General features: G+C 34.5%; 4 protein-coding genes and 1 long non-coding RNA gene across 6 annotated transcripts; 2 read left to right on the forward strand and 3 right to left on the reverse strand.

Annotated features, from left to right (window-relative positions):
* Positions 1 to 51: 51 nt before the first annotated feature.
* LOC124454995 (solute carrier family 13 member 5-like) lies at positions 52 to 7,341 on the forward strand. Of its 2 annotated transcripts, XM_047005756.1 has the most exons (14): positions 52 to 193; positions 1,361 to 1,626; positions 1,804 to 2,010; positions 2,379 to 2,406; positions 2,498 to 2,625; positions 2,753 to 2,872; positions 3,118 to 3,228; positions 3,708 to 3,812; positions 4,409 to 4,527; positions 4,703 to 4,815; positions 4,880 to 5,041; positions 5,117 to 5,254; positions 5,664 to 5,694; positions 7,266 to 7,341. In XM_047005756.1, the coding sequence occupies exons 1-14, from the start codon at positions 80 to 82 to the stop codon at positions 7,286 to 7,288; spliced, it is 1,665 nt and encodes a 554-aa protein (XP_046861712.1). In that variant the 5' UTR covers positions 52 to 79; the 3' UTR covers positions 7,289 to 7,341. The 2 variants fall into 2 exon arrangements, with proteins under 2 accessions (XP_046861712.1, XP_046861711.1); XM_047005755.1 differs by lacking the exon at positions 7,266 to 7,341 and having other exon boundaries at positions 5,664 to 6,244.
* LOC124455001 lies at positions 1,657 to 7,387 on the reverse strand. Its single transcript, XR_006951644.1, has 3 exons — positions 7,294 to 7,387; positions 2,679 to 2,861; positions 1,657 to 1,900 (listed from the first exon to the last, which is right to left on the reverse strand). It is a non-coding gene; the product is annotated as an uncharacterized LOC124455001 (long non-coding RNA).
* A 119-nt stretch (positions 7,388 to 7,506) lies between these two features.
* On the reverse strand, positions 7,507 to 11,478 carry LOC124454999 (dehydrogenase/reductase SDR family member 1-like). The gene is made up of 7 exons (XM_047005758.1): positions 11,368 to 11,478; positions 9,494 to 9,532; positions 9,353 to 9,413; positions 8,920 to 9,060; positions 8,400 to 8,478; positions 8,140 to 8,268; positions 7,507 to 7,834 (listed from the first exon to the last, which is right to left on the reverse strand). Exons 4-6 carry the CDS (start codon positions 9,046 to 9,048, stop codon positions 8,144 to 8,146), a joined length of 333 nt encoding a protein of 110 aa, XP_046861714.1. The 5' UTR covers positions 9,049 to 9,060; positions 9,353 to 9,413; positions 9,494 to 9,532; positions 11,368 to 11,478; the 3' UTR covers positions 7,507 to 7,834; positions 8,140 to 8,143.
* Positions 11,479 to 13,001: 1,523 nt separating this feature from the next.
* Positions 13,002 to 14,514, reverse strand: LOC124454997 (protein ABHD14B-like). Its single transcript, XM_047005757.1, has one exon. The coding sequence runs from the start codon at positions 14,229 to 14,231 to the stop codon at positions 13,515 to 13,517; it is 717 nt and encodes a 238-aa protein (XP_046861713.1). The 5' UTR covers positions 14,232 to 14,514; the 3' UTR covers positions 13,002 to 13,514.
* Positions 14,515 to 15,494: 980 nt separating this feature from the next.
* On the forward strand, positions 15,495 to 22,552 carry LOC124454992. The gene is made up of 6 exons (XM_047005750.1): positions 15,495 to 15,633; positions 17,136 to 17,226; positions 17,776 to 17,835; positions 17,932 to 17,994; positions 18,266 to 18,534; positions 19,230 to 22,552. The coding sequence occupies exons 1-6, from the start codon at positions 15,631 to 15,633 to the stop codon at positions 21,081 to 21,083; spliced, it is 2,340 nt and encodes a 779-aa protein (XP_046861706.1). The 5' UTR covers positions 15,495 to 15,630; the 3' UTR covers positions 21,084 to 22,552.
* Positions 22,553 to 22,634: the final 82 nt, after the last annotated feature.

The following is a 22,634-nucleotide window of genomic DNA, read 5'->3' on the forward strand; positions in this document are numbered from 1 at the left end:
CGACATATTGTTGACAAACGTCCTGTTCAAACTTGATTTATTGTTTGTGTAATTGTGTTGACGGTTTGAATCATAAAATATGGCTTTCCAATGTCGCTCGATTTGCAACGCAGTTTTAACATATAAACGTTTTTTGTTGTTAGTTCTTACTCCTTTAGTATTCGCTCCTTTACCAATTGCCATTAATGAAAAGGTGAGTAAGAATATGAATGAATTTATCTTGTAAGCTTAGCTGATACTGATTTTAGATTAAAACTGTTGCTGGTATTTTGATTACGCACAGAAGTCTTGATAGTAATTTCGCAGAAAGATATATAACTAGATATACGGTGTTGTTTAAGCTTCCTCTTTAATTTATACCTTCAGTAATGTATGTACATTAAGCAAGTTAAAAATGACATTGAAATGTGTATAGTCTATCAATATACATAAATCTTTGGCTTACAACGATTAGCTAAAATAAATTGCAGTCGGGTGACACGTTTTACGTGATCTCAACAAAAGATTTTATGTTTTTTACACAACTAAGGGCAAAAAGGTTTTCAATTTGCAAAGAAGAAATTCAAACATATCCTAACAGCAGTGCTGTAGAACTAAATTCATCAGATGGGGGGCTCTCTTGACGAAGCTGAAGCCATGATATGATGAAAAATTACCCATTTCAAAGGTAGAAGGGGGGCTCGTCCCCCAAGCGCCCCCCCCCCCTACTACAGCACTGCCTAACAGTATCCTTTGGACTTTGTAATTATTATGCAGTTAATATTTTCTTTTCAAAGCTATATTTAAAGGCTAAATTATTCGCACTGCAAATGGCATAATCGAAGACAGTTTGCATTTAAATTATTTATTGCAGTTGTTTTTTACTTTCGTGTTGAGAAAATCATAGAAAAAATTATTATGGATTTTTGCATTTTCGTCAAACAATGTATCGTCTAAAAAACAGAACTCGCTTTCCGAATGTTTTTCCTCTGACTCCTATTTGTACGTAGATGTTTTTCGTTTCGTTTTGTTTACGTTTAAACAAACTTTCGCTGTTCGCTTTAAGATAATTCTTGAATTTCGTCGAAGCATTAGCTACGTGTAATGTACTGGCAAAGTATTTCTGAGCCAATCAAAATAACTCATATCTGCTTAATGGCTTTCAGATAACAAAGTACTAATATCAGATATACGTATTTTTTTGTCATATAAGATGTAAATTGTTTTAAAGAGCAGTTGTCGTGATGGGTGGACAAGATAACCTAAGAATTTTAAAAAGATCTGTTTCATATTACAACCAAAATACTTACTCAGTACTTTTAAGCGTTAGAGTTTTCCTGTTTATAAATGACTGAGCATTGATATATAATTTTTATTTTAGGAAGGAAAATGTGCTTATGCTATGCTCATTATGGCAGTTTATTGGATAACTGAAGTGTGTCCTCTAGCTGTGACGTCACTACTTCCTCTTATACTATTTCCGCTTCTGGGTGTCGTTGAGGCAAAGGAAGTGAGCCTGCCATACTTTAGTGATACAAATGTTCTTTTAATGGGTGGATTATTGGTTGCTGTTGCAGTGGAGCGCTGGAACCTACACAAGCGTATTGCCTTGTTTGTCCTCCTCAAGATTGGGGTTCAACCCATAAGGTAGGGGCGAAGCATATGAAACAAAGAGTATTTGCATGGAAAAAGTCAGCTTATTATTTTGCAAAACGAAAGCAACAATAAAAATTTCACTTCAATAGAGAATTTTTTTAAATTCAATCAACTTTGAAAGAGTACGGTATTGCGTAAACCTGAAAATATAATTATTTTGCAATTTAGACTGCTGTTTGGCTTTATGTCCGTGACTTCATTCCTTTCAATGTGGCTAAGTAATACCGCTACAACCGCCATGATGGTTCCAATAGCACAAGCTGTTCTAAAAGAATTAAAGGAAGGTACAAATGAAACAAGAGAAACTGATGAAAACACCTTTGAATTCGAATTGGACAAATTAAAAGATGAAATGAGCGATGAATCAAAAACTGAGTATGAGTTATTTTTCTTTAATAAAGAATGGCTCGTTTTTCAATAGTTTAGTGAATACTTCAATTCATAATATTAAAAAAAGTAATCTTACATCTTAACTTACGTTTAGGAAAAATTAAATTTAGTGAACGTGAATTTAGAATATAAAAGTAAGAAATAAATCAATCATTACCTAAATAAAGTGAAGCAAACAAAAGCACAAAAGGGTGATGTGCTATAAGACAAATTATTTAGAGTTGAACACCCAGACAGACTTTTTTTATGTTTGTTAAAGTACAAAGATTTCAAATGACCATAATGTTCATTAATGACTATCTTATCGATTTGAGAATGTGTATATTATAGTTTACTTTGATTTTTATTATTAGGTTTTCAAGATGTAACGACAATGAAGAGGTATATACCTTTAATGTTTTACAATGGTCGTCACTGATGCCCTAGTGTATGTATATGTAGTTTATGATTTACAGCTTTAGTTTACTTTCAGATCGAAACGAAGCATAACAGGATTTGTAAAGGAATTTTTCTAAGCATAGCGTACGCGGCCAACATTGGTGGGACTGGGACGTTAACAGGAACTGCACCTAATCTTATTCTTAGTGGTCAATCGGAAGAGTAAGTAAGATAAATCAACAAACTGTAATAAAAATCTGCAATATAAAACACACCAAAAAATCCAAGAACATTGAAAAGTCCACATGAAAAAATTTTGAGGTAATCAAGTTTATTATTAACATTTAAGGTTGTTTCCTGACAGCAATGGAATAGGCTTCGCTGATTGGTTTATTTACAGTTTTCCTCAGATGATCATCTTGTTGTTCATGGCCTGGATTTGGATTCAATATTTTTATCTAAACACAAAGTAAAATATTTCTTGTTTACGATATTATTTTCTACCATAAGTTAACAAGATTAGTGCTTGATTAAATTTCGTTTCAATCCAAAGATTTTCTTGCCTTTCCATGATAAACATTACGATACAAAATAATATATTAACTGACCTAATAAAAAAAGCGCACAATCTTCAATGAAAAATGCGTGCGTTGAACAACTTTATAGTTGTGATAATGATGTAGAAATGACTAAAAAATTGCAATAAATTTTCAGGTTTTTAGAATGTTTTCGTTGTCGTGCAAGAAAGCGAACAATCAAAACGGATTACGTCGAAAAAGCCAGAAGCATTGTAAGACAACAATATGAAGAACTGGGACCAGTCACGTAGGTTTATTAAACAAAAAAGACAAGCACGCATATCATTATAGCATAAAACAAAAAAAAACAAAACAGCTTGCATGAGTTCAAGCAACAATGATCTAGTGCTCGATCCTCTAGATGTCTGACAAACGTGAAAGGTTGCGAAAAGCAAAACTCTTAGGTCAGTCTTCTTACAAATACATAAAACAGTCATTCACCAGCAACTAAATCAAACAGAATCATTCAAAAGTTTTGATCAGGCTTATTACCCTATGATAGTTATGATATTAACTTCACCTTACATATAGGTAAACATATTTATTACGTTATCCTAATGAAAAACAACAAATGTCCACTAAAATCAAAAGCGTAGTCGTATAATATTCATAACAATGAATACTTTCTGACAAGCCATTCTAAGGCTTGATTTTCGTGCTTTGCATAAAAATTTCATGTAATTGTTAGTTATACATACTATATAGCAACGCTAATACTTATTACAGATTTGCTGAAGTGGCCGTTTTGATTCATTTTGTGACTCTCGCAATACTTTGGTTGTTCAGAGATCCAAAGTTCATCAGTGGCTGGTCTGTACTGTTCAAAAAAGGGTAAGAGCTTATAACATAAACTCAACAATCGTTGCAGCACTTCAGACAAAATACAACAAATTTGGTTACAATGTTTGTAACTTACATTTTACGAATTTATAATTTATGCAGTGGCACCGATATTTGGTAAATATATGAAGTGGAGGTGTTCCTATGTGCATTTATGGATAATGTTCTTGCCTCAATTAATTCAGTTACGCGACACTGCATTTTTTTTTCTCTTGTACGCTTGTAATGTTGCAGTATAGCTACCACGAACACGCGTGTTAGTTTTTCAAGAGACTTTCGGTTTTCATTCCCACCTGCTTAACCATACATGTGTTCTATGGTGATATTTAGTTACATGCAATAAATAAATACACATGCTTCACGTGATCAGCAGGAAATTAATCCATTGACTAATCTGCTCGGAACCACACCATGCATGATATTAAAACTTGTTTCTGATAGTTTATTTGGATAGCAATGCTTCTGCATGGATACATTGTCAGCAAAAACAAAAATATTTATTCTCCGTCAATTGTTATTTTTCCAGAAGAAACTCGTTGTTGTTTGATAGCAACAAAGTCGCCTAATTATGGTATTTACTGTTGCAGATTTGTACGCGATGGTACGGTTTCCATTATTGTTGCATTTTCTCTGTTCATCTTTCCATCGCGCATGCCCAAACTAATTGCAAGGCTAGTTGGTAGGACCATCAATCACGATGAACAAGGTAAAACAATTTTCGAATGGTTTGAACCTTTGAGTATCGTTTGATGTTTGTACATGTAGATCGTCCAGGTTGTATTACTTGGAAACTTAAAGTAGAATAATCTCATTGTCTCCGACAAAAACATCATTTCTGCAAACAATTATAAAGGTTTTCTCCATATGCATCGATCTTGCAGATGACTATGCCTTCTCCAAATCCCTTCTCGACTGGGACACAGTTTCTCAGAAATTTTCATGGAATATTCTTTTGCTAATGGGAGCAGGTTTCGCCATGGCAAAGGCTGCGAAGGTGACTGACGCATTTATTCACTGAAAAAATGATGTTTTCTCCTCATGAAACTCTTTTATTTCAGGACTCTGGTTTATCTTTATGGTTGGGTTTACAACTTAGTAAAATGGATAGTCTACCTGTGGCTGTCATAGTTTTAATAAGCGTCACGATGTTGTGTGGTTTCACAGAAGTTACATCCAACACAGCTACAGCAACAATATTTATTCCTATCCTAGGAGCATTAGTGAGTGATTTATCATCTTTCTTATAACATTTTCATGTATCCTATCCTTAACATTTTGATATATTTTCCATAAAGGCTACTGCTCTTCAAATTCATCCATGGCGTCTTATGATACCCGCGACAGCAGCCTGTTCCTTTGCTTTTATGTTGCCAGTAGCAACTCCTCCAAACGCCATTGTGTTTTCTTCAGGTTATCTTAAAGTTACAGATATGGTAATATATATGTTGTTCATATACAACTAGTAGCTACAACCGTAGCGTTTAGTAAAACTATTTTACAGGAAGTTTTTGTTGCAGATTAGTAGATCAGATTTTTTGAAAAAAGGTTTTATGATTTTAAAATTATGGTTGCAAAGCTTTATATACAACAAGATTATCAGAGCTGAGGATTTTAGCCAATCTAAGGAATGTAAGCTATCATGGTAATCCATAATCATATGCTATTGAAAACTCAAAAGAAGAAGGGAAAAATGAACATACGTAATTATTTTAAAAAATAAGATTATCAACAACGCTCATAATTATTGCTAGCTAAATTTGATATTCTTTACAAGCACGCATTGTTGTCTCAAGCTTGAGATCATCTGCACATAATTACTTATGCTAATTTCTTTGATTACAGGTAAAGACAGGGATAGTGTTGAACATTACAGGTATAAGTGTGTTGATGGTATGGTTATACACATTTGGTTCATGGTATTTTGATCTTAATACATTTCCTGAATGGGCTGAAACGATCGTGAAGAAAAACTCTACCAAGACTGTTCAATGTATAGTTCGTAACATCACTGCTTGAGTAGAATGACTGACAAAATAATTAAGTGTTTATCAGATTTTCAGTAAGGTGAAGTGCAGAAGCAATGTGTTGTTCGTAACATTACGGCTTGAGTTGAATGACTGACAAAATAATTAAGTGTTTATCAGATTTTCAGTAAGGTGTAGTGTAGAAGCAATGTGTTGTTCTTAACATCACTGCTTGAGTTGAATGACTGACAAAATAATTGTTTATCAGATTTTCAGTAAGGTGTAGTGTAGAAGCAATGTGTTGTTCGTAACATTACGGCTTGAGTAGAATGACTGACAAAATAATTAAGTGTTTATCAGATTTTCAGTAAGGTGTAGTGTAGAAGCAATGTGTTGTTCGTAACATTACGGCTTGAGTAGAATGACTGACAAAATAATTAAGTGTTTATCAGATTTTCAGTAAGGTGTAGTGCAGCAGCAATGTGTTGTTCGTAACATTACTGTCTTGAATATTCCAAGGACTACATGACAGCATGTATAACACGTTAATCTGACTCTCAGAACTTCTGAGGTGAAAGGATAAATGTACATAACAAGAAACAAAATTTAAACTGACGCACGTTGTGGAGACTAAAGGGGGCTTAAAGAATTGCAACTGCTTGAAATCACCAGTGGTTTCATAGCTGCCGTAATTTATCCTCAAGAAGCGATAAATGCTAATGAAAAGGAATGTTATGCATGCGATTATAGTGATGTTCGGCATCTTAAATGCAATAACTAATAACACAGAACATTGAAAATATAACTAAAGCGTATTTTCCACAAGGCAGACTTTTTCGCGCACCAGTCAAATTTGCAAGATGATTGGTTGTCAAAAAAATCACGACATCATCTACCAATTACGCGCTGAAAATTTTGCCTAGTGGAAAACAGCCTTAACATTTAACATTTCCTCAATCAAAGAACAACACAACAAACATTCAAAATGGCATTTACCACTCCGGCAGCAGTTAATGATAACGCTACGGAATTAAAGGAAGTCTTCTTTTGAGTTGCTGCAGCGGGCAAGATTTAGTAGCATTAACCAAACGCAAAGAGCTACCCCTTCATCTTGCTTGTTTATAATTGCTTTGCTCGCCTACTTTCGGCGGAGCTGTCTAAGGCAAATTAACTTTTCCGAAAGTCGATAGCATTTTGTTCTTCCGATAAGTGAATATAGCAGAACCAATCACATGTCATGCACGTGGTTTGTTATTGTTACTGCCTGACTTAATTTGTGAACAAAACTTAAATTCCAATAACTTCCATTCATGTACGTAGAATATGGAAATGAAATAAGAAATCAGACATTTTTGCCTTTTGTAATTGTCTGGTTGAATGCGAATTTTATTCCATGATAAAATTATTAGGAAAACCATCCCATAAATCAATGAAGCCGTTATTACTTCGAAAAAAAATTAAAGAGTGATTCCTTCAACAGTAATGAACTCAGTGCCGCTATGACATACCACTGGCCTGGTTGATAACAGAAATCAATAATTGTGCGTTCCAATGCTTATCATCCACCAAGGTACGTAGAGAAAACTTGGTGTTAACCATGCAAGACTTGGACAAAAGCGACGTACAAGGAATTTCACTTGTCCAACGGATGAAGGCTGAACACCTGATGAACATAAAAGGACAACGAAAACTACTCATAAAAAAAGGTGTGGACGTATATATATCATAAAAGAAAAACATAAGGTTACCTTTGTTTCACCACAATGTACAGCAAGTTTTTTAAAAGGTGCTTTATTTAAGCAAGTATATACTGTATATAAAACTATAGTCCTTTTCACTTCACCTCGTTATTCCACTTTTCAAGAGAGTGGTACTTTCAGAGAGTGGTACTTTTCAAGAGAGTGGTACTTTTCAAGAGAGTGAGTGGTACTTTTCAAGAGAGTGGTACTTTTCAAGAGAGTGGTACTTTTCAAGAGAGTGGTACTTTCAGAGAGTGGTACACTTTTCAAGAGAATGGTACTTTTCAGAAGAGTGGTGCTTTCAGAGAGTGGTACTTCTCAAGAGAGTAGTACTTTCAGAGAGTGGTGCACTTTTCAAAAGAGTGGTGCACTTTTCAAAAGAGTGGTGCACTTTTCAAAAGAGTGGTGCACTTTTCAAAAGTGTGGTGCTTTCAGAGAGTGGTACTTTCAGAGAGTGGTACTTTTCAACAGAGTGGTACTTTCAGAGAGTGGTACTTTTCAAGAGAGTTGTACTTTCAGAGAGTGGTACTTTTCAAGAGAGTTGTACTTTCAGAGAGTGATACTTTTCAAGAGAGTTGTACTTTCAGAGAGTGGTACAACTTCACTCTCTGCCGCAGTATTAAACATCGCTGGATCTATAATATTTCTTTAGCTTTAAAACACCTCCAACATCTGTAAAACCATATTCTCTTGCAAGTTCTGCTATTACTAACACCTTTCCAGATTTTTTCATGATATGAGGATCTAAAATGAAAAAACATGCTCCCTACATGATCTTTTCACAATGAAAACCCCATTCAAAGATACTCGAAATATTTACGATACTCGTAATGCGAGTTTGTGCTTTTAATAAGTACTTGAGACATTCTATCTACCGTTTCCAAGAGCAGCAACAGCTTTTCCACTAAACTCCGGTGTTTTTAGATATTCTCCCTTAAATAAGCCACTGCTTATCTAAAAAAACACGAGGACAAATTCTTGAAATTATGTGACTAAATTCAGAAATCCTACATGGCAATGTGTTATTTTTAACAATTCTTCAATTTTGACGGTAAAACTGTTTTCTACTAAAACTAATGTTTGCTGTGAAGATATTATGATAAGATGCTCCAAATAAAATTTACATTTCACGATGTTATATGTATTTCAAGAATGCCTCGACTGCAACTGTAACTAAGTATTCTTATTAAAGTAAATGGTTTGAACCCGGGAGTATCGTTACATGTTTGTAGATGTAGATCGTCCAGGTTGGTAGAGTCCTGAGAAGGACTGTTGTTGCTGTTGTTGACTGAGTATCAGTATTCTTATACAAAATCAAATGTTGGCTAGCCCTTGATGAATGTAGTAATATAAACAGTTTACGATAAGATGCTTCAAAAAATTTACAATTTTTACCATTTTGCTGAAAATACTTTTAGCTTCGGATTGCATTATTTGTTTCATGGACTCAGTTGAAACACAACCAGGCCGTAATGAACAAGTAGCCACATTAAGCTTCCTCAGTTCTTCAGCCATGTCCGCCATCGTACGATCGTTCTGCAAGATCGAAATGAAAAGATGATTTTTCAAAATCCAAAAAATACCATAAAAAGTAGAAACAAGTTTATGCAGCAGCGGACATTTCTCACACTTGCACGAGTGTTTGACTATAAACACGTAAAAATAAAAAAGCACCATTCAGTTACACAGCTAATTGTCACTCACTTACACTTGCACAAATCATTTCTTAACAAAACAAAAAGAAACAAAAAAACACACATCTTTTAAAAGTATCCTTTTTGATTCTAACCAAATAATCTTACATTATCTAGTGAAAACATCAACTAACCTTAATCCAACAGCATTCATGCCATCCCAGTCTGATATTGGCTACACAAATGCAGTTAAAACTACAGAATTTTACTTCACAATAACAAATGTTACATGATGTAAGGCAAGTATAACTGAAATAATTCAATGGTCAACTCACTTCTTTCCGGAACATTCCTTGGCTATTGTTTGCCAGAGTCTAGAACCACAGTAAAAACATAATGTTATACAGCATTTTAATATAAAAGAGATAATCAAAAGCATGTTAAGAGGAAAATCCATAAGGAAGAATCCAAATGTGCAAAAACTTTATCAAAGTTTAATTAAGTAAATGGTTTGAACCCGGGAGTATTGTTACATGTTTGTAAATGTAGATCATCCAGGTTGTTATAGTCCTGAGAAGGTCTGTTTTTGTTGTTGTTGACTGACGTTTTGGCAACCTTAGCAGTAGTCATCACTGAGGTTGTCGAAATGTCAGTCAACAACAACAAAAACAGTCACAAAAACAGTCCTTCTCAGGACTATACTAACCTGGATGATCTACATCTACAAACATGTAAAAAAGTTTAATTGTTGATTAAGAGTTCAATAAAGTGATTGCAATGAAAACTGTGTGGTACAAAACTCCTCAGCAATGGATATGGTGAATACATGATCAACATACTTGAAAACATAAAACTTGTCAAATATAAATTGTTATTTTTAATTACACAGTAAGTCATAGATGAGCAACATACATGACCGACTAAGTCATAGATGAGCAACATACATGACCGACTAAGTCATAGATGAGCAACATACATGACAGACTAAGTCATAGATGAGCAACATACATGACCGACTAAATCATAGATGAGCAACATACATGACTGACTAAGTCATAGATGAGCAACATACATGACCAACTAAGTCATAGATGAGCAACATACATGACCAACTAAGTCATAGATGAGCAACATACATGACCGACTAAGTCATAGATGAGCAACATACATGACCAACTGAGTCATAGATGAGCAACATACATGACCGACTAAGTCATAGATGAGCAACACACATGACCGACTAAGTCATAGATGAGCAACATACATGACCGACATACATGTTCTAAGCTTAAATTTGGAATGGTTCAAGCTAAAACATCACTTTATTTTAACTGAAAATAATCAAAGCAATCTGTTCATGCAACTGCACAACAAATTTTGTCCACTTTGTTCATTCTTCATTTGCTCAAAATTTTCTTTACTTGTTCGTCATCATTGTGATCACATCGGATTACGACACATTGACCACCATGGCTACTTAACTGAACAGCATATTGTATATGGTTAATATATTGTTTTATTGCCAATGTTTTAGTTATTGTGAATCATTTGCAAAAGTAATGCAACACCTTTGATAAAAACAAACTGTTTTTAGAACCAACCATTCTGTGCTATTAAGATTCTAGTGCACATTTGAAGATACATATAGAGGGTTTCCCCGGACAACAGAGACAAGGTATAACATAAATTACCTCATCTTTGAGCTCTTTGTCTACTGTGCGACCTATACTTATGAAAAATATTGTTATAATGGCAGTTAGTGAATAGCAAGCAAACTGTTTATAAAATTGTAAAAGTAAAAATTTTTGCATGTTGAATATGAAAATGTATTTATGTATTAAACTTGATGCACATGGTGGTACCATTCTTGACTTGTAATTCAGACATATTGCTGGTCTGATACAAAGAATATTTTATTAGTGTTATTGTTGGCACCAGCCAACACGTGGAGCAAAAATCTCAAGAGATAGGTTGCAGTCTGTATATTTGCCAAATGCATACAGTGACAAATGAAGCCCTAAGCAGGTTGTGGATGATGTGAAAAAGTAGTTTGCAATGAGAATGAATAATTATAATCCCCTCCAATAACTTTGTGAGCCTTCTCCTTTCCATACTCTCCACGATGGTCATACCTCCCCACCTGGTCCTCATTACGTATTTTACTTATACTCCTTATTTATATTCAATAAACAACGTGAAACTATTTTACCTGTAACATAAACAGTAGCTCCTGCCTTTAATAACATGATGAGAATACCCTTTCCAATACCACGTGAGCCTCCAGTTACAAGACAAACGTTTCCTGACAAACTCAAGTCGAATTTCTTAGACATTTTTTTTGAATGTAAATCACTTTGGTGCAGAGAGAATCTGGGAGAAGTCTGTGGATACGCGGTACTTCATGTAAACATTTTATATCCTTACAATTTATCTCAGGAAACAAATATGAGCTTCACCAATTTTTGTTAACTGTATGACTGCATCCTTAGACTCTGGCGTCTTTGACACTTCATGTCTTCGTTTTTGACCTTCATATACCTTCTGTGATATCTTCCTCTGGGCTTCTCGCTTGGTGGATCTATGTTCAGAATCATTTTACTGACGTACTCATATCCCTCCTCATTTACACGCTTTTTTATCGTTGGATGATTTATAATCCTATATTACTCTTCACTTTCTTCATTTCTCGTCTTTTCGGTGATCAGCCTCTTCCTCAAACACATTTTTAACTATCTTATTTCTACAACCAATTGAGTCTGATTAACTTTCTGTTATACCACATGCCAGACTTCAATTCAGAATGCACCGACTTCACCAGTGCTGTAGAACTAAATTTATCAGGGGGGGCTCACTTGACGTTTTTGTTAATAGTGCCGCTTTAAAATTACCAATTTCAAAAGTAGAAGGGGGCTCTTCCCCCAAGCGCCCCCCCCCCTCCCACTTTTACACCACTGGACTTCACCCGTCTCGATAATCTCTTACAAAGCAGTGTAGGCTGTACATAAATGTACATTCAGCAATAAACATGTACAATCAAAATAACTACACCAGTGGTGTTCGCTACATTGTATGATTAAAATAAGCTTGATACCAAAATTGCACAAAAATTTCTTGTATTAAACAACATGCAACACTTTATCCATTTAGGCATACTACGACTTTTTCTCTTATCGCAACAACCTAATATTTAAAAAAATCCCAACCCTTTGGCAGGGCACTGATCGTTCTAGCCATGAAACGATGTGCTCAAAAACACAACTTTCGCTGTACACCTCTTACAACTCATAATTTCTTTCACAATTTTATAAAGAATTAAGAATAATGCAAAAGCAAATAATCAATGTGGCCCCAAAGCAATAAGTGCGCACAATAAGCAGAAATTTACGTTTTGTTCACGATGACGTCATCAATAGTTATCAAAAAGTTTGCAAATTCCAAAAATTCTCACTACCACTCGATGAACTAGTATGAAATGAGTAAAATAGCATATAAAACCGTTTACCTCCAGTCACTCGTTTATGGAGCAGCAACGAATGTTTTTACCATGATGCTGACTCAGCATTTAGAGTTCTTGTCATATACCACAGACAGACCTGCCAACTGGCACGGTTTACCAGCTGTGACCTGAATCTTAAAAATCTTCTGAACAGTTCAGTTTCTTGATCACTTTCTCCCAATATTTTTCATTATTTGCTATGACTTGTACTTAGTAAAACAATTTTGAAAAATCGAAATGAGTGTTTAATTGCGAATTTTATTCAACAACACATTGAAGAAAGAGAGAACTTGGTGGAAGAGAATCGTATAAAAACAGCAAATAGAAAAAACCCAATTGGTGCAAAATTTACTCATAACAAACCATGTTTATCTAACGTCAAAAACACAGACATACAAAGAAAACATCCATTACTGTAGTGATACATCAAAACTTTTGTTGTTTATCATAGGTGTGCAGGAACTATCATTTCTGAGGGGAGGGGGGGGGGCAGTAATTATTTCCCCCACACAAAATGAAGGTTCTGCCGAACATCCTCCCTTGAACTTTTCAATCTTCATGCTTTCTTAGGGGGAGGGGGGCAGCTGCCCCTCCTGACCCCAACCCATACACCTATGTTGTTTATAAGGAAAATATATAGGATGGTAATTTACAAGACACTGCCAGAAACATTAGAAAAATTCAACCTTCTCGGTTCACCAATCCATCAAACTGTAGCATTAAAATGCTGTTACAGCACTCTAAAGCCATTGTATACTTTCACACAATCATAAATCACAAGTACTTGACCATGTATGGATTGCCAACAATATGTCTAAGAATGTCTTTACACGCAGTGGCAATAGACATGTAATTGATTTCTATGTCTTGTTTACGAAATCTAAATAATTCAGTAAACTATCATGGAATTCTTCGGGTTTATCAAGATAACAAGCATGACCTGCATCCTGAATTTCTTTATAACGATAATTTGATAGATAAGAACGAAGTGTTTCTGTTGATCTTGCACCTAGTCCTACATCCCTTGAGCCTCGAAAAATCAATGTTGGTGGAAACTTCTTAAAGTCATCACTATCAATGTCTTCAGTACCAGCAACTGCAATTGCAACAAAAGCTTTAGATGGTTTTCCTGCAGCAAGGTATGGTAAACTAAATCGACCGCTCATTGATGGTGAAATGATGACTGCATTATTAAGGCCAACTTTCTTAATGAATTCAAATAAAAATTCACTTTTGCCTGTGTGCAGCTCATACGTTGACCTTCCAAATCCTGGTAAATCCAATGCAATAACATGGTAACCGTTCGATGCTAAGATATCGAAGGTTTTTATATCGAGCCAATTCTTTGAAGAAAATTTCATTCCATGCAGCAAAAGTACATCAAGTTTTACTTCCCCTTTCGCCAAAATTTCGCGATAAAATATCGAGTTTGATTCGCCATTCCAGCTAAGATAAAACTCCTTAACTATTGGAGATTTCTCAAAAATACGCTTCATTGAGAGGTTTAGATATTTTCCAAGTATTAATACCACTACAATTGCAATGAATGGATAAGCAACATACCATTTGTAATACATATACGGGCGTTGTAGGAATATTTTTCTCCTCCCTCGAAGGTTAAATTCGGATACAATTTCACGATTCAGATAAAGCTACCCCACAGAATAGTTTACGTAATCTGTTCTGTGGTTACTTCTTTTGCACGTTTTATAAGGCGTCACCAACACTGATCAAACGTAGCCATCTGAAATAAGCTTGATGCGTCATACACAATCATCTACAACGACTCTGGTCGATATGCGTGAGTGTGAATGTAAAGTATTCTTGGTTTGCAAGTTACGTCATAGCCGCCATGTTGGGTGATTTTAACAAAGGGATTTTCTCTTTTCCTTATTTACAATGCAAATTTTATCCAACATGGCAAGCATTCCATTGTTCTCTTACTCCAAGGGGGATGGTTACAGCCCACTAATTACAAAAAACTGTTAAGGCCTGTTAAGAAGACACTGCCAGAAACATTGCAAGAATTCAACCCATTAAGTCCTCACCAAGACATCAAACTACAGCATTAAAATGCTTTTACATCACTCTAAGCCTTAGAGTCTAAGGCCACTGTATACTTTCTCACTCTCATATATCACCAGTATTTGACCACGTAGAATATGGATTGTCAACATCATCTCTAGCGAAAACTTTATACGCAAATGCTTGTTTGATTTCCTTGTTATATTTGTACGCAGTAGCTACTCATGCTGGAGTTCTAAAATTTTACTGTTCTTACTCGTAAATATTGCAGAACCTTTTCTTTTCTGGATTTATGGTGCAATAAATCATAGTTCTACGCACAAAATACTTGTTTTTACTGTGTTGCCATGGGTTCGGAAACAAGCAAATTATGATTAACGAAAAATCATCGAAATGTCTTCTGTCAACACGGGAAAAGAAAGTGTTGAAAGCGTCGTTGTTTTTATTGAAAAACCAAAGCTGCAGCGATTCAGAAAAAGAAAAAAATCAAGAATATTTTCTTAAAAAAAGAAACTCGGCAAAATTTAAATCGATTTGCACTTCACCAACACCGATCTTTACATTTGTTTTCTTTTTTCCTTATTTTTTTGAGGCAATAATGATAATAGCTACAATGAGAAGTTTTAATTTCGCTTTTCTATTGTTCTTCGACAAATTTGTTTTCTTTTTTGAAATCGCGTAAATACATCGGATGCATTATTTACACAGTGATTTGTCTTACACGACAAATTTTTCCATATATGACAAGAACACGTAATATGGCGTCAGTGTCTGCCCGACTAATCGTTGTGTGTAAAAATGCCTTGACTTTCTTTTCAAAACAATGACAACGTCGCGTGCTTGTTTTGCATATTTCTTGTACCATATAATTTTATTTAGTCGTGGAAGAGAGTAAAGATATGTCGAACTCAATTGCAACTCATTACACAAGTTCAAAAGCAGCAGTTCACAATGGTAAGTCACAATTGTAAGTCCAGTCACATAAATAAAAAGAACCGTACAGATAAACTTTGCGCTCATTAATTTATTTCACAATCCAATATATGTCAATGTATGAGTTATTTAACATGGACGAATAAGTCTCTTTAAAGTTTATCACAAAATGCGATGTAGCTAATATAATAATTCATACATTTAATGACGTTAGAAACTTGAAATTTTTCAAACCGTATGATTTTAATACAAACGATTGTTGTTTAAATAAGGGCATAGAAATCTTGAAAACCTTTTGCCACGTATGTTATTCTAGACCTTATTGCGTTGTTGTGTTATTGTGATAACGTGGGCGGCGAGTTTGTTTCACTTAATTTGATGAATCTGTTAAGTTATCAAGGCAAGTGTCACAAAATGGTTGCTCAATACTCAGAATTATTGAGGTTGCTTGGCGAGAAAACGATTCATAAGCACCTAAATAAATCTACAAAGAACATCGAGTGTGCCGAAACGACATCAAGTGTGCCGAAAGGCATCACGTGTGCCGAAACGATATCACGTGTGCCGAAACGATATCACGTGTGCCGAAACGATATCACGTGTGCCGAAACGATTACTATAGTCAGATGTACAAGGGTACTTTAACGTCCCATCGTAATGTTTGCCATGTCATAAAAAGTGATGAAAGCTCAAACAACATTTAAAGAAACATGCAATGATTTGTCTAAAATCGTCCTTATACAGGCGGACCTTATACTAAAAGTCTGCCGACAATAGACTTAATTAATTAATTTTTTTGAGGGGGAGGGGAGAGCTATTTACAGTCGTTTAATCCTTGATTAAACGATTGATTAGATCCTTGAGTAGACGATTAAATAGAGAGCAATGTTCTTGTATTTATGAATGCAGTACTTATATTGTAAGAACATTTTCCTTTTAGTCACTATTTTACACTACAATTTAAAGATACAAATGGAATCACGACGAATATATCAGTTAATATAGAATCACCTGAAAGTATGAATAAGTTTTTATCAGTTCAGTATACTGTCAAAATATTCTACTAGGCTCAGTTGAACACAGCTTAAAGTCCTTTATAGATATACAGGCCATGCAATCATTTGAAATCGCCCGACGTTGACAATTTGCACGATTCACTCAGTGACGTAGCCAGCTCGATAAGAAAGGGGAACGTATTTATATATTCATGTCTTAATCTGGGGGGACTTCAGAGAGAACTGCAGTTGTTTCAATTCATCTGGTTGATTAAATCTTTTTTTTTAAAGTTTTATCACAAAAGACCAGTACACGTATAAATTTTTTTAAGCCCAAACATTTTATGGCAAGTGCCCAGGACTCAGTACCATATCATGTCTATTTGCACATTGACTACATGTTTACGTTTTTGTTTTTTATTACTTTTTACGGTTTTTGAAACTAAATGAACATATGTTCATTAAGTTTAAAAGAGTGACTCTTGTGAAAAACAGCAAAAATTTTATCATGTATTCTTTTTGTTATAGAAAAATACGTTCGTTGTATACTTTACATTGGTATTGATTTCTGTTATCTTTTTCCTTCTTGTAAACCAAATATATCTTTTTGAAAACAAAGGTAAGCAGGTCTGTTGCACTGCACGAGTTTAACAACATTCAAGATTGTGAAACAAACGTCAAGTACCATATTTTAAATTTCTTCTCGATTGATTTTTGAGGAGACATTGATAGATATAACAACTAACTGTGTCAACTAAGTAAAAAAAATCCTGTAGCTAAAATAATCAACGAAGCAGTAAATGAGGCATGTATTCTTCGAGAGAGTGGCAAACTGGCAATCTACTACACATGCGCATGGGGGAAAGTCTTGTGTTAGTTTATTCTTTCCCTATAAAGCTGACTGAAACTGCAATTAGCTGAAAAATTTGCCGAGAAAGGATTAAAATTATAATAATATTAGATAGGTGTTTACTAAATTTAATCATTCAAACAGTAACTGGAGCTAATGTCAATTTTTATGGTGTATAAGACCAATCAGCAATAGCCATGCATGTTCTCATTGTATCATACATTAGTCTATTAACTAATTAAAAAATTCCTTGGCATCAGCCTTGAAGTGTTAGTTGTTTTGATGCGTACACTTAATAGATAATTTCGTTTTATTAAGGTGAAATAATTTCAAGATATATTATGAAAGAATACCTCAAGAAAAAACAAGACAATCAAAGTAAGATGTACAAAACGGCATAACTTAAATGCATGGGCACATTTCTTCATAGTAGCTAAAACGACAAAGCGTACTACAATAACGATTTGATTGTAGATAATAAAGATTCATTAATCTTAAAAGTTGTAAAGAGTTTAGAGCAGCCTTTCACAAACACAGGTAATATTTTACTGTTTTCCCTCTTTGTTTATGGCCCAAAATTTGAATAAATTTGTCCATAATAAAACCTAAGACAATTTAATTTTTAACGTTTTTCCATTATTTTTTGATCATATTAATGATCCAAATTACTTGTTGTGAAACAGTCAACGAGTATTTCAGTCACAGCCGTTAAATTACTCAATTTTTCCTTTACTATTCTGCCATGGCACTGTTGAATCTTCATGATTCAACTTAATACATGTCAATCTTACTGATGAATTCTTTATAGATCTAAGCCACATATTCAAAGGTGATTTATTTGATAATCGATCTTGGGAATTTGATTTAAGTGGACTCTCTGCTCGAAGATTTGGTCAAAGTTATGTTGAACAAACAAGCTTCGATGCAAACGGTCGAAACACCGACTTCTATAATCCAGTTGGATTTTACAAAGATGGGCTTTTGCTGTTCGAAGATAATGGACCTGGAATTTTTCATAGGTTGCTTTGGTTTCATCGCGCTGACCTAAAAATAAACATGGATTATGTCTCGTTTGAGGTTAGATATAAACTTTCTCAGTGATTTTTCACCATTTATAGAAATGGTTGGTAAACTGAACAAACAATATATATATGATTTAAATAATAAAGTTAACAGAAATGTTTTATAAATAATTTTATGTGAATACTAGTACTTACTAGTAGTGTTGTTTTGGGAATAAATTTTCAGGGCAGTAAGGAGTGGAAACTAGGGCATTAATGTTTCTTCTGAAAACACGCTCTATAAATATGGCACTTCAGAAACGATAGCCAACGGTCCGAGCAGAGCAATGCAGTGCGAGTTATGCAAGGGGAACCTAGGGCATTCTCTCTGGGAAATTTTTTATATAAAGAAAATTTAAAATGCTATTTTGATAGGTAAAACCAGTGGCGTCACCAACTCGATAAGTGAGGGGGACAATATTTATATGATCATGTTTCAATCCCTAAGAAAAATTGATCTTAAAATCCTTCTCACTTATCAAGCTGGCGACTCCATTGTATGCAAACCCCAAATTAAAAATTCGTATTTCCATATAGTCATTTTTTGGCGTTCAGCAATCAACAGTTAGGTGAACCATGGCCCCTTGTCCCCCTCCTCCTCCATCACTTTGCAAGCACGCCTCATCCTGCTGTACGATGTTCTTTTTAATTGATTATATCAGTAAATTGAACATTATTGGAAAAGAAACACAAAAGTTTTTTTTACTATAGGTTGATGGTAAAGAAGTAAAAGAATTACCTGTCATTTTTGAAGCTAATGAAACATTACCATTTCTTGAACCGTTCATTAGAGTAAATAATGTAAGTGAGTTTGGTGGATTTTATCTTACTTTTCCTATTGCTTACTCGACATCATTTCGCGTTATTATAAGATGGCAAGGAAGCCAAAATATTGATACCGAGCAAGCTTGGACCCAGTCAATCTCGTGTCGTGTCAATGGTACTTACTGTGATATATCGGGTTATTATGCCGTTACAACGAACAAATTGACAAATGAACGGAAACTTAAGAGTCTGTTCAATGAGTATTTTCTTAAAGAAAAGGTTTTGTCAAATTATATACAAGACGCTACAACAGCTTTCTCAAAAATGGCTAGAGAACCAGAAAATTTTGCGCCTGGTCTTCGATCCCAATGCTCTCTTTCCTGTCACAAAGTCGAACCAAATGAGGAAATAATAATTTATCATGCTCACCATAGTGCGATGATAATTGAATCAATGCGCCTTCGCATTTATGATAAGATAAATAACATGATAAAAATTTCCGAAAATTGGAGAAGAATTCTCATAACAATGCAATGGGACGATAAAGAACCTCAAGTGAAAGATATTCCTTTAGCTGGGATATTCATTACTGGACTAGACTTTCTTCGCGAAGTAAAAAGTCTCACAACTGGTTTAAGATATATGACATGTAGTGTAGAAGGGGATTATGCATCGCAAATGGAACTGTATGATTGGACTGCTTATTTATATTATGAAATGCCATTTTGGAAGTCTGCAAAAATAAGCGTAAAAATACCTCATGGATTTGATTCTGCGATAGTTTGCTCTCAACTCTCAACGAAAACTCTGAGTGAAGAGAAATACCATCACAGTTTAACTGGCTACTTTAGTGCACAGGTGAATCAGCAAGGGTTCGATTACAGCCATCATAAAAATATTTTTCATTTGGAAAAACAATGGGGTCATGTTGTTGCCGTTAACTTTTTCTTGAGAAATGACAAAATAGCAAGTACCCATGAACTTGACGTTATTATTGAAACAAACGATGCAATAGCGCCAATATTTCCAGGAACTGGATTAGAGGATTTTTTTCACTATGTTCACGATTTCCATGCAAACAAAAATAGGACATCGCTCTTCAATGGTGCACCATACTACTTTAGAAAGCGCCGATTTCGCATTTTAAGGTGCTTTCGTCATAACACCTTGGATCCAATCATATTTACTACCGGTATTCGAATTTATCTAGAATCAAGATTTGATCGATCAAAAAGCGCAAATTATCGAAATTTTATGAATTCTTCATTGTCGTTTAGTCAAAAGATTTTACGAGACTCGTTGTTTACGGTGACTTTATACTACGGTAATAAAGGTTCTGGTGGTGTATATAGCGATGTTTTAAACTACCATGAAAGAAATAACACCTTATCTAAAAGATTGCATTTTTCACCACAACAAGTGCGAACGTTTGCAATTCAAAGTATGTATGAAGATCAACCGGGAATGCTATTTGACAAAATGGTTGTTTCGATGGAACCAGGACAGAAAGTAGTACATACGCTCAAAATCTTACCAAAAAATGTTGGTATAATACTTCGTCGAGAATATCATTCGATGGTACCTAATCAAAAAGCTAAAGTATCTATTGACGGAGATGAAGCAGGTGTATGGTTTTGCCCTCAGAGAGCCATAAAAAAGATGTTGTCCTTGCGTTTTAATGATCATCTTCTTCCATTATCTCACACTTTTGGCAAAAGTTCGATTGAAGTTACTTTGACTGCAATAACGCGATGGGAAACAATTGCAATACAAGTTCTTTCGGTTCTCCTAAATGATTAGTACCTGATCAATGCATGTACAATCAAGTACAAAATGCATGAAAAAAATGTGACTTACAGTGGTATGAATGTAAAACTATTTGTCTTATTGTATATCATCAGGGCCCTCCTTAAAACGTTGATTGGGGGGTTGGCGTTTCTTTATGTATTCAATTATCTCCGAGTGATTTGTTTTGAAAAGAAATTCATTTATAAAATAAACGTTCAAAAGTAAACTTTGTATGCCATATTCATTAAAATTTCTGGATTGGCTGGAAAAACATCATAAATGTGCTTGAATAAGAGAGATCTAGATCCAAATTGGACAGTGAGGCTGCAGGAAGTTGAGATAAAGAAGGTACGGATTTTTATATACTTAGTATCAGCAGTGAAAAGAGGTAGTGAATGTTAAAAAGAGCCTTTAAACATATGAAGATACAGGGAATCGGATGAAGAGAAAGAGAAGAAGCACAAATGTGTGAAAAGAGAGAAGAAGAAAAAATGAAGGGCAATAATGGTTTACCAAAAAGTGGTGAGACCAGCAATATCAAATGGTTCGAGACAATATTTAACGAGGGAAAAGATAGGAGACACAGCAAGAGGTTGCAGAGATGAACACGCTGCAAGGTTGTCTTTAGGAGTAACATAGTTTGACAAAATTAGGAATGAAAATATAAGAGGTGCAGTTTTAAAAAAAGAGCCAGAGAGGCCTGGTTTAAATGTTTCGGACTTATAGAGAGAAGAGACAATGGGTACATTGGAAGAGCAAAGAGGAGATATATGGATTTACTCAGAGGACATGAAGTTGTGTAGTTTATTGAAAAAAGATACGTTAGTTTCAATCGTTTACGCACAGAAAACACAACAATTTATCTAGCCCTGTTGCATATCAAGTTTTGTAAAAATACAACGCTTAGCGAGCAAAATTATACACTGCTATGTGAAATTCTTTATTCTCCTATCAATATCATCATCTTCCAATTTGGGTTTGAAATGCGAATGAAGCTGTCTGCTTTAATTCTTTTCGAAATCAAAATAAAAAGTTAAATTATTTTTTTTTGACATGCAGGCCAGCAATGCGGCCGTCAACATTGCTACGTTTCAATTGAAATGATGAGTACAAGCCATTACACCTTCTGCACAGAACGTTTAGTGCAAAATAAGCATTGATTAAAAATGTTGTTTTGGTGATTCACAACTATTGATAATAATGGCTTAAAATATACTATGTACTAAACTATTCTTTGTTTAGTGTTATTCTTGTAATTATTTGCTCTAGAACTTTAATGTAAATTTCAAAAATATCTTGGGTCATTTTCAGACCCAGTGTAATGATAGCTAATTTGGTACACGAAGCACAGGACAATGGATGGATAATATTTTTAAAAATCGAAATGCTTTTTTATATGCCTCAAATTAAAACATTGATAAGTGCCTATTTTGTGAGTTGTAATTTGCATAATGCAAAATAAAACCTTTTAAATTTGTAAAGTTTCACGCATGTTTGTGACCACGGTAGATAAAAGATCTTTTTCATAATTATATATGTGTAAATGCTAGCAAATGAAAAAAA

Source organism: Xenia sp. Carnegie-2017, unplaced genomic scaffold (assembly GCF_021976095.1).
Source record: "Xenia sp. Carnegie-2017 unplaced genomic scaffold, XeniaSp_v1 HiC_scaffold_3, whole genome shotgun sequence".
Lineage (NCBI taxonomy): Eukaryota > Metazoa > Cnidaria > Anthozoa > Malacalcyonacea > Xeniidae > Xenia > Xenia sp. Carnegie-2017.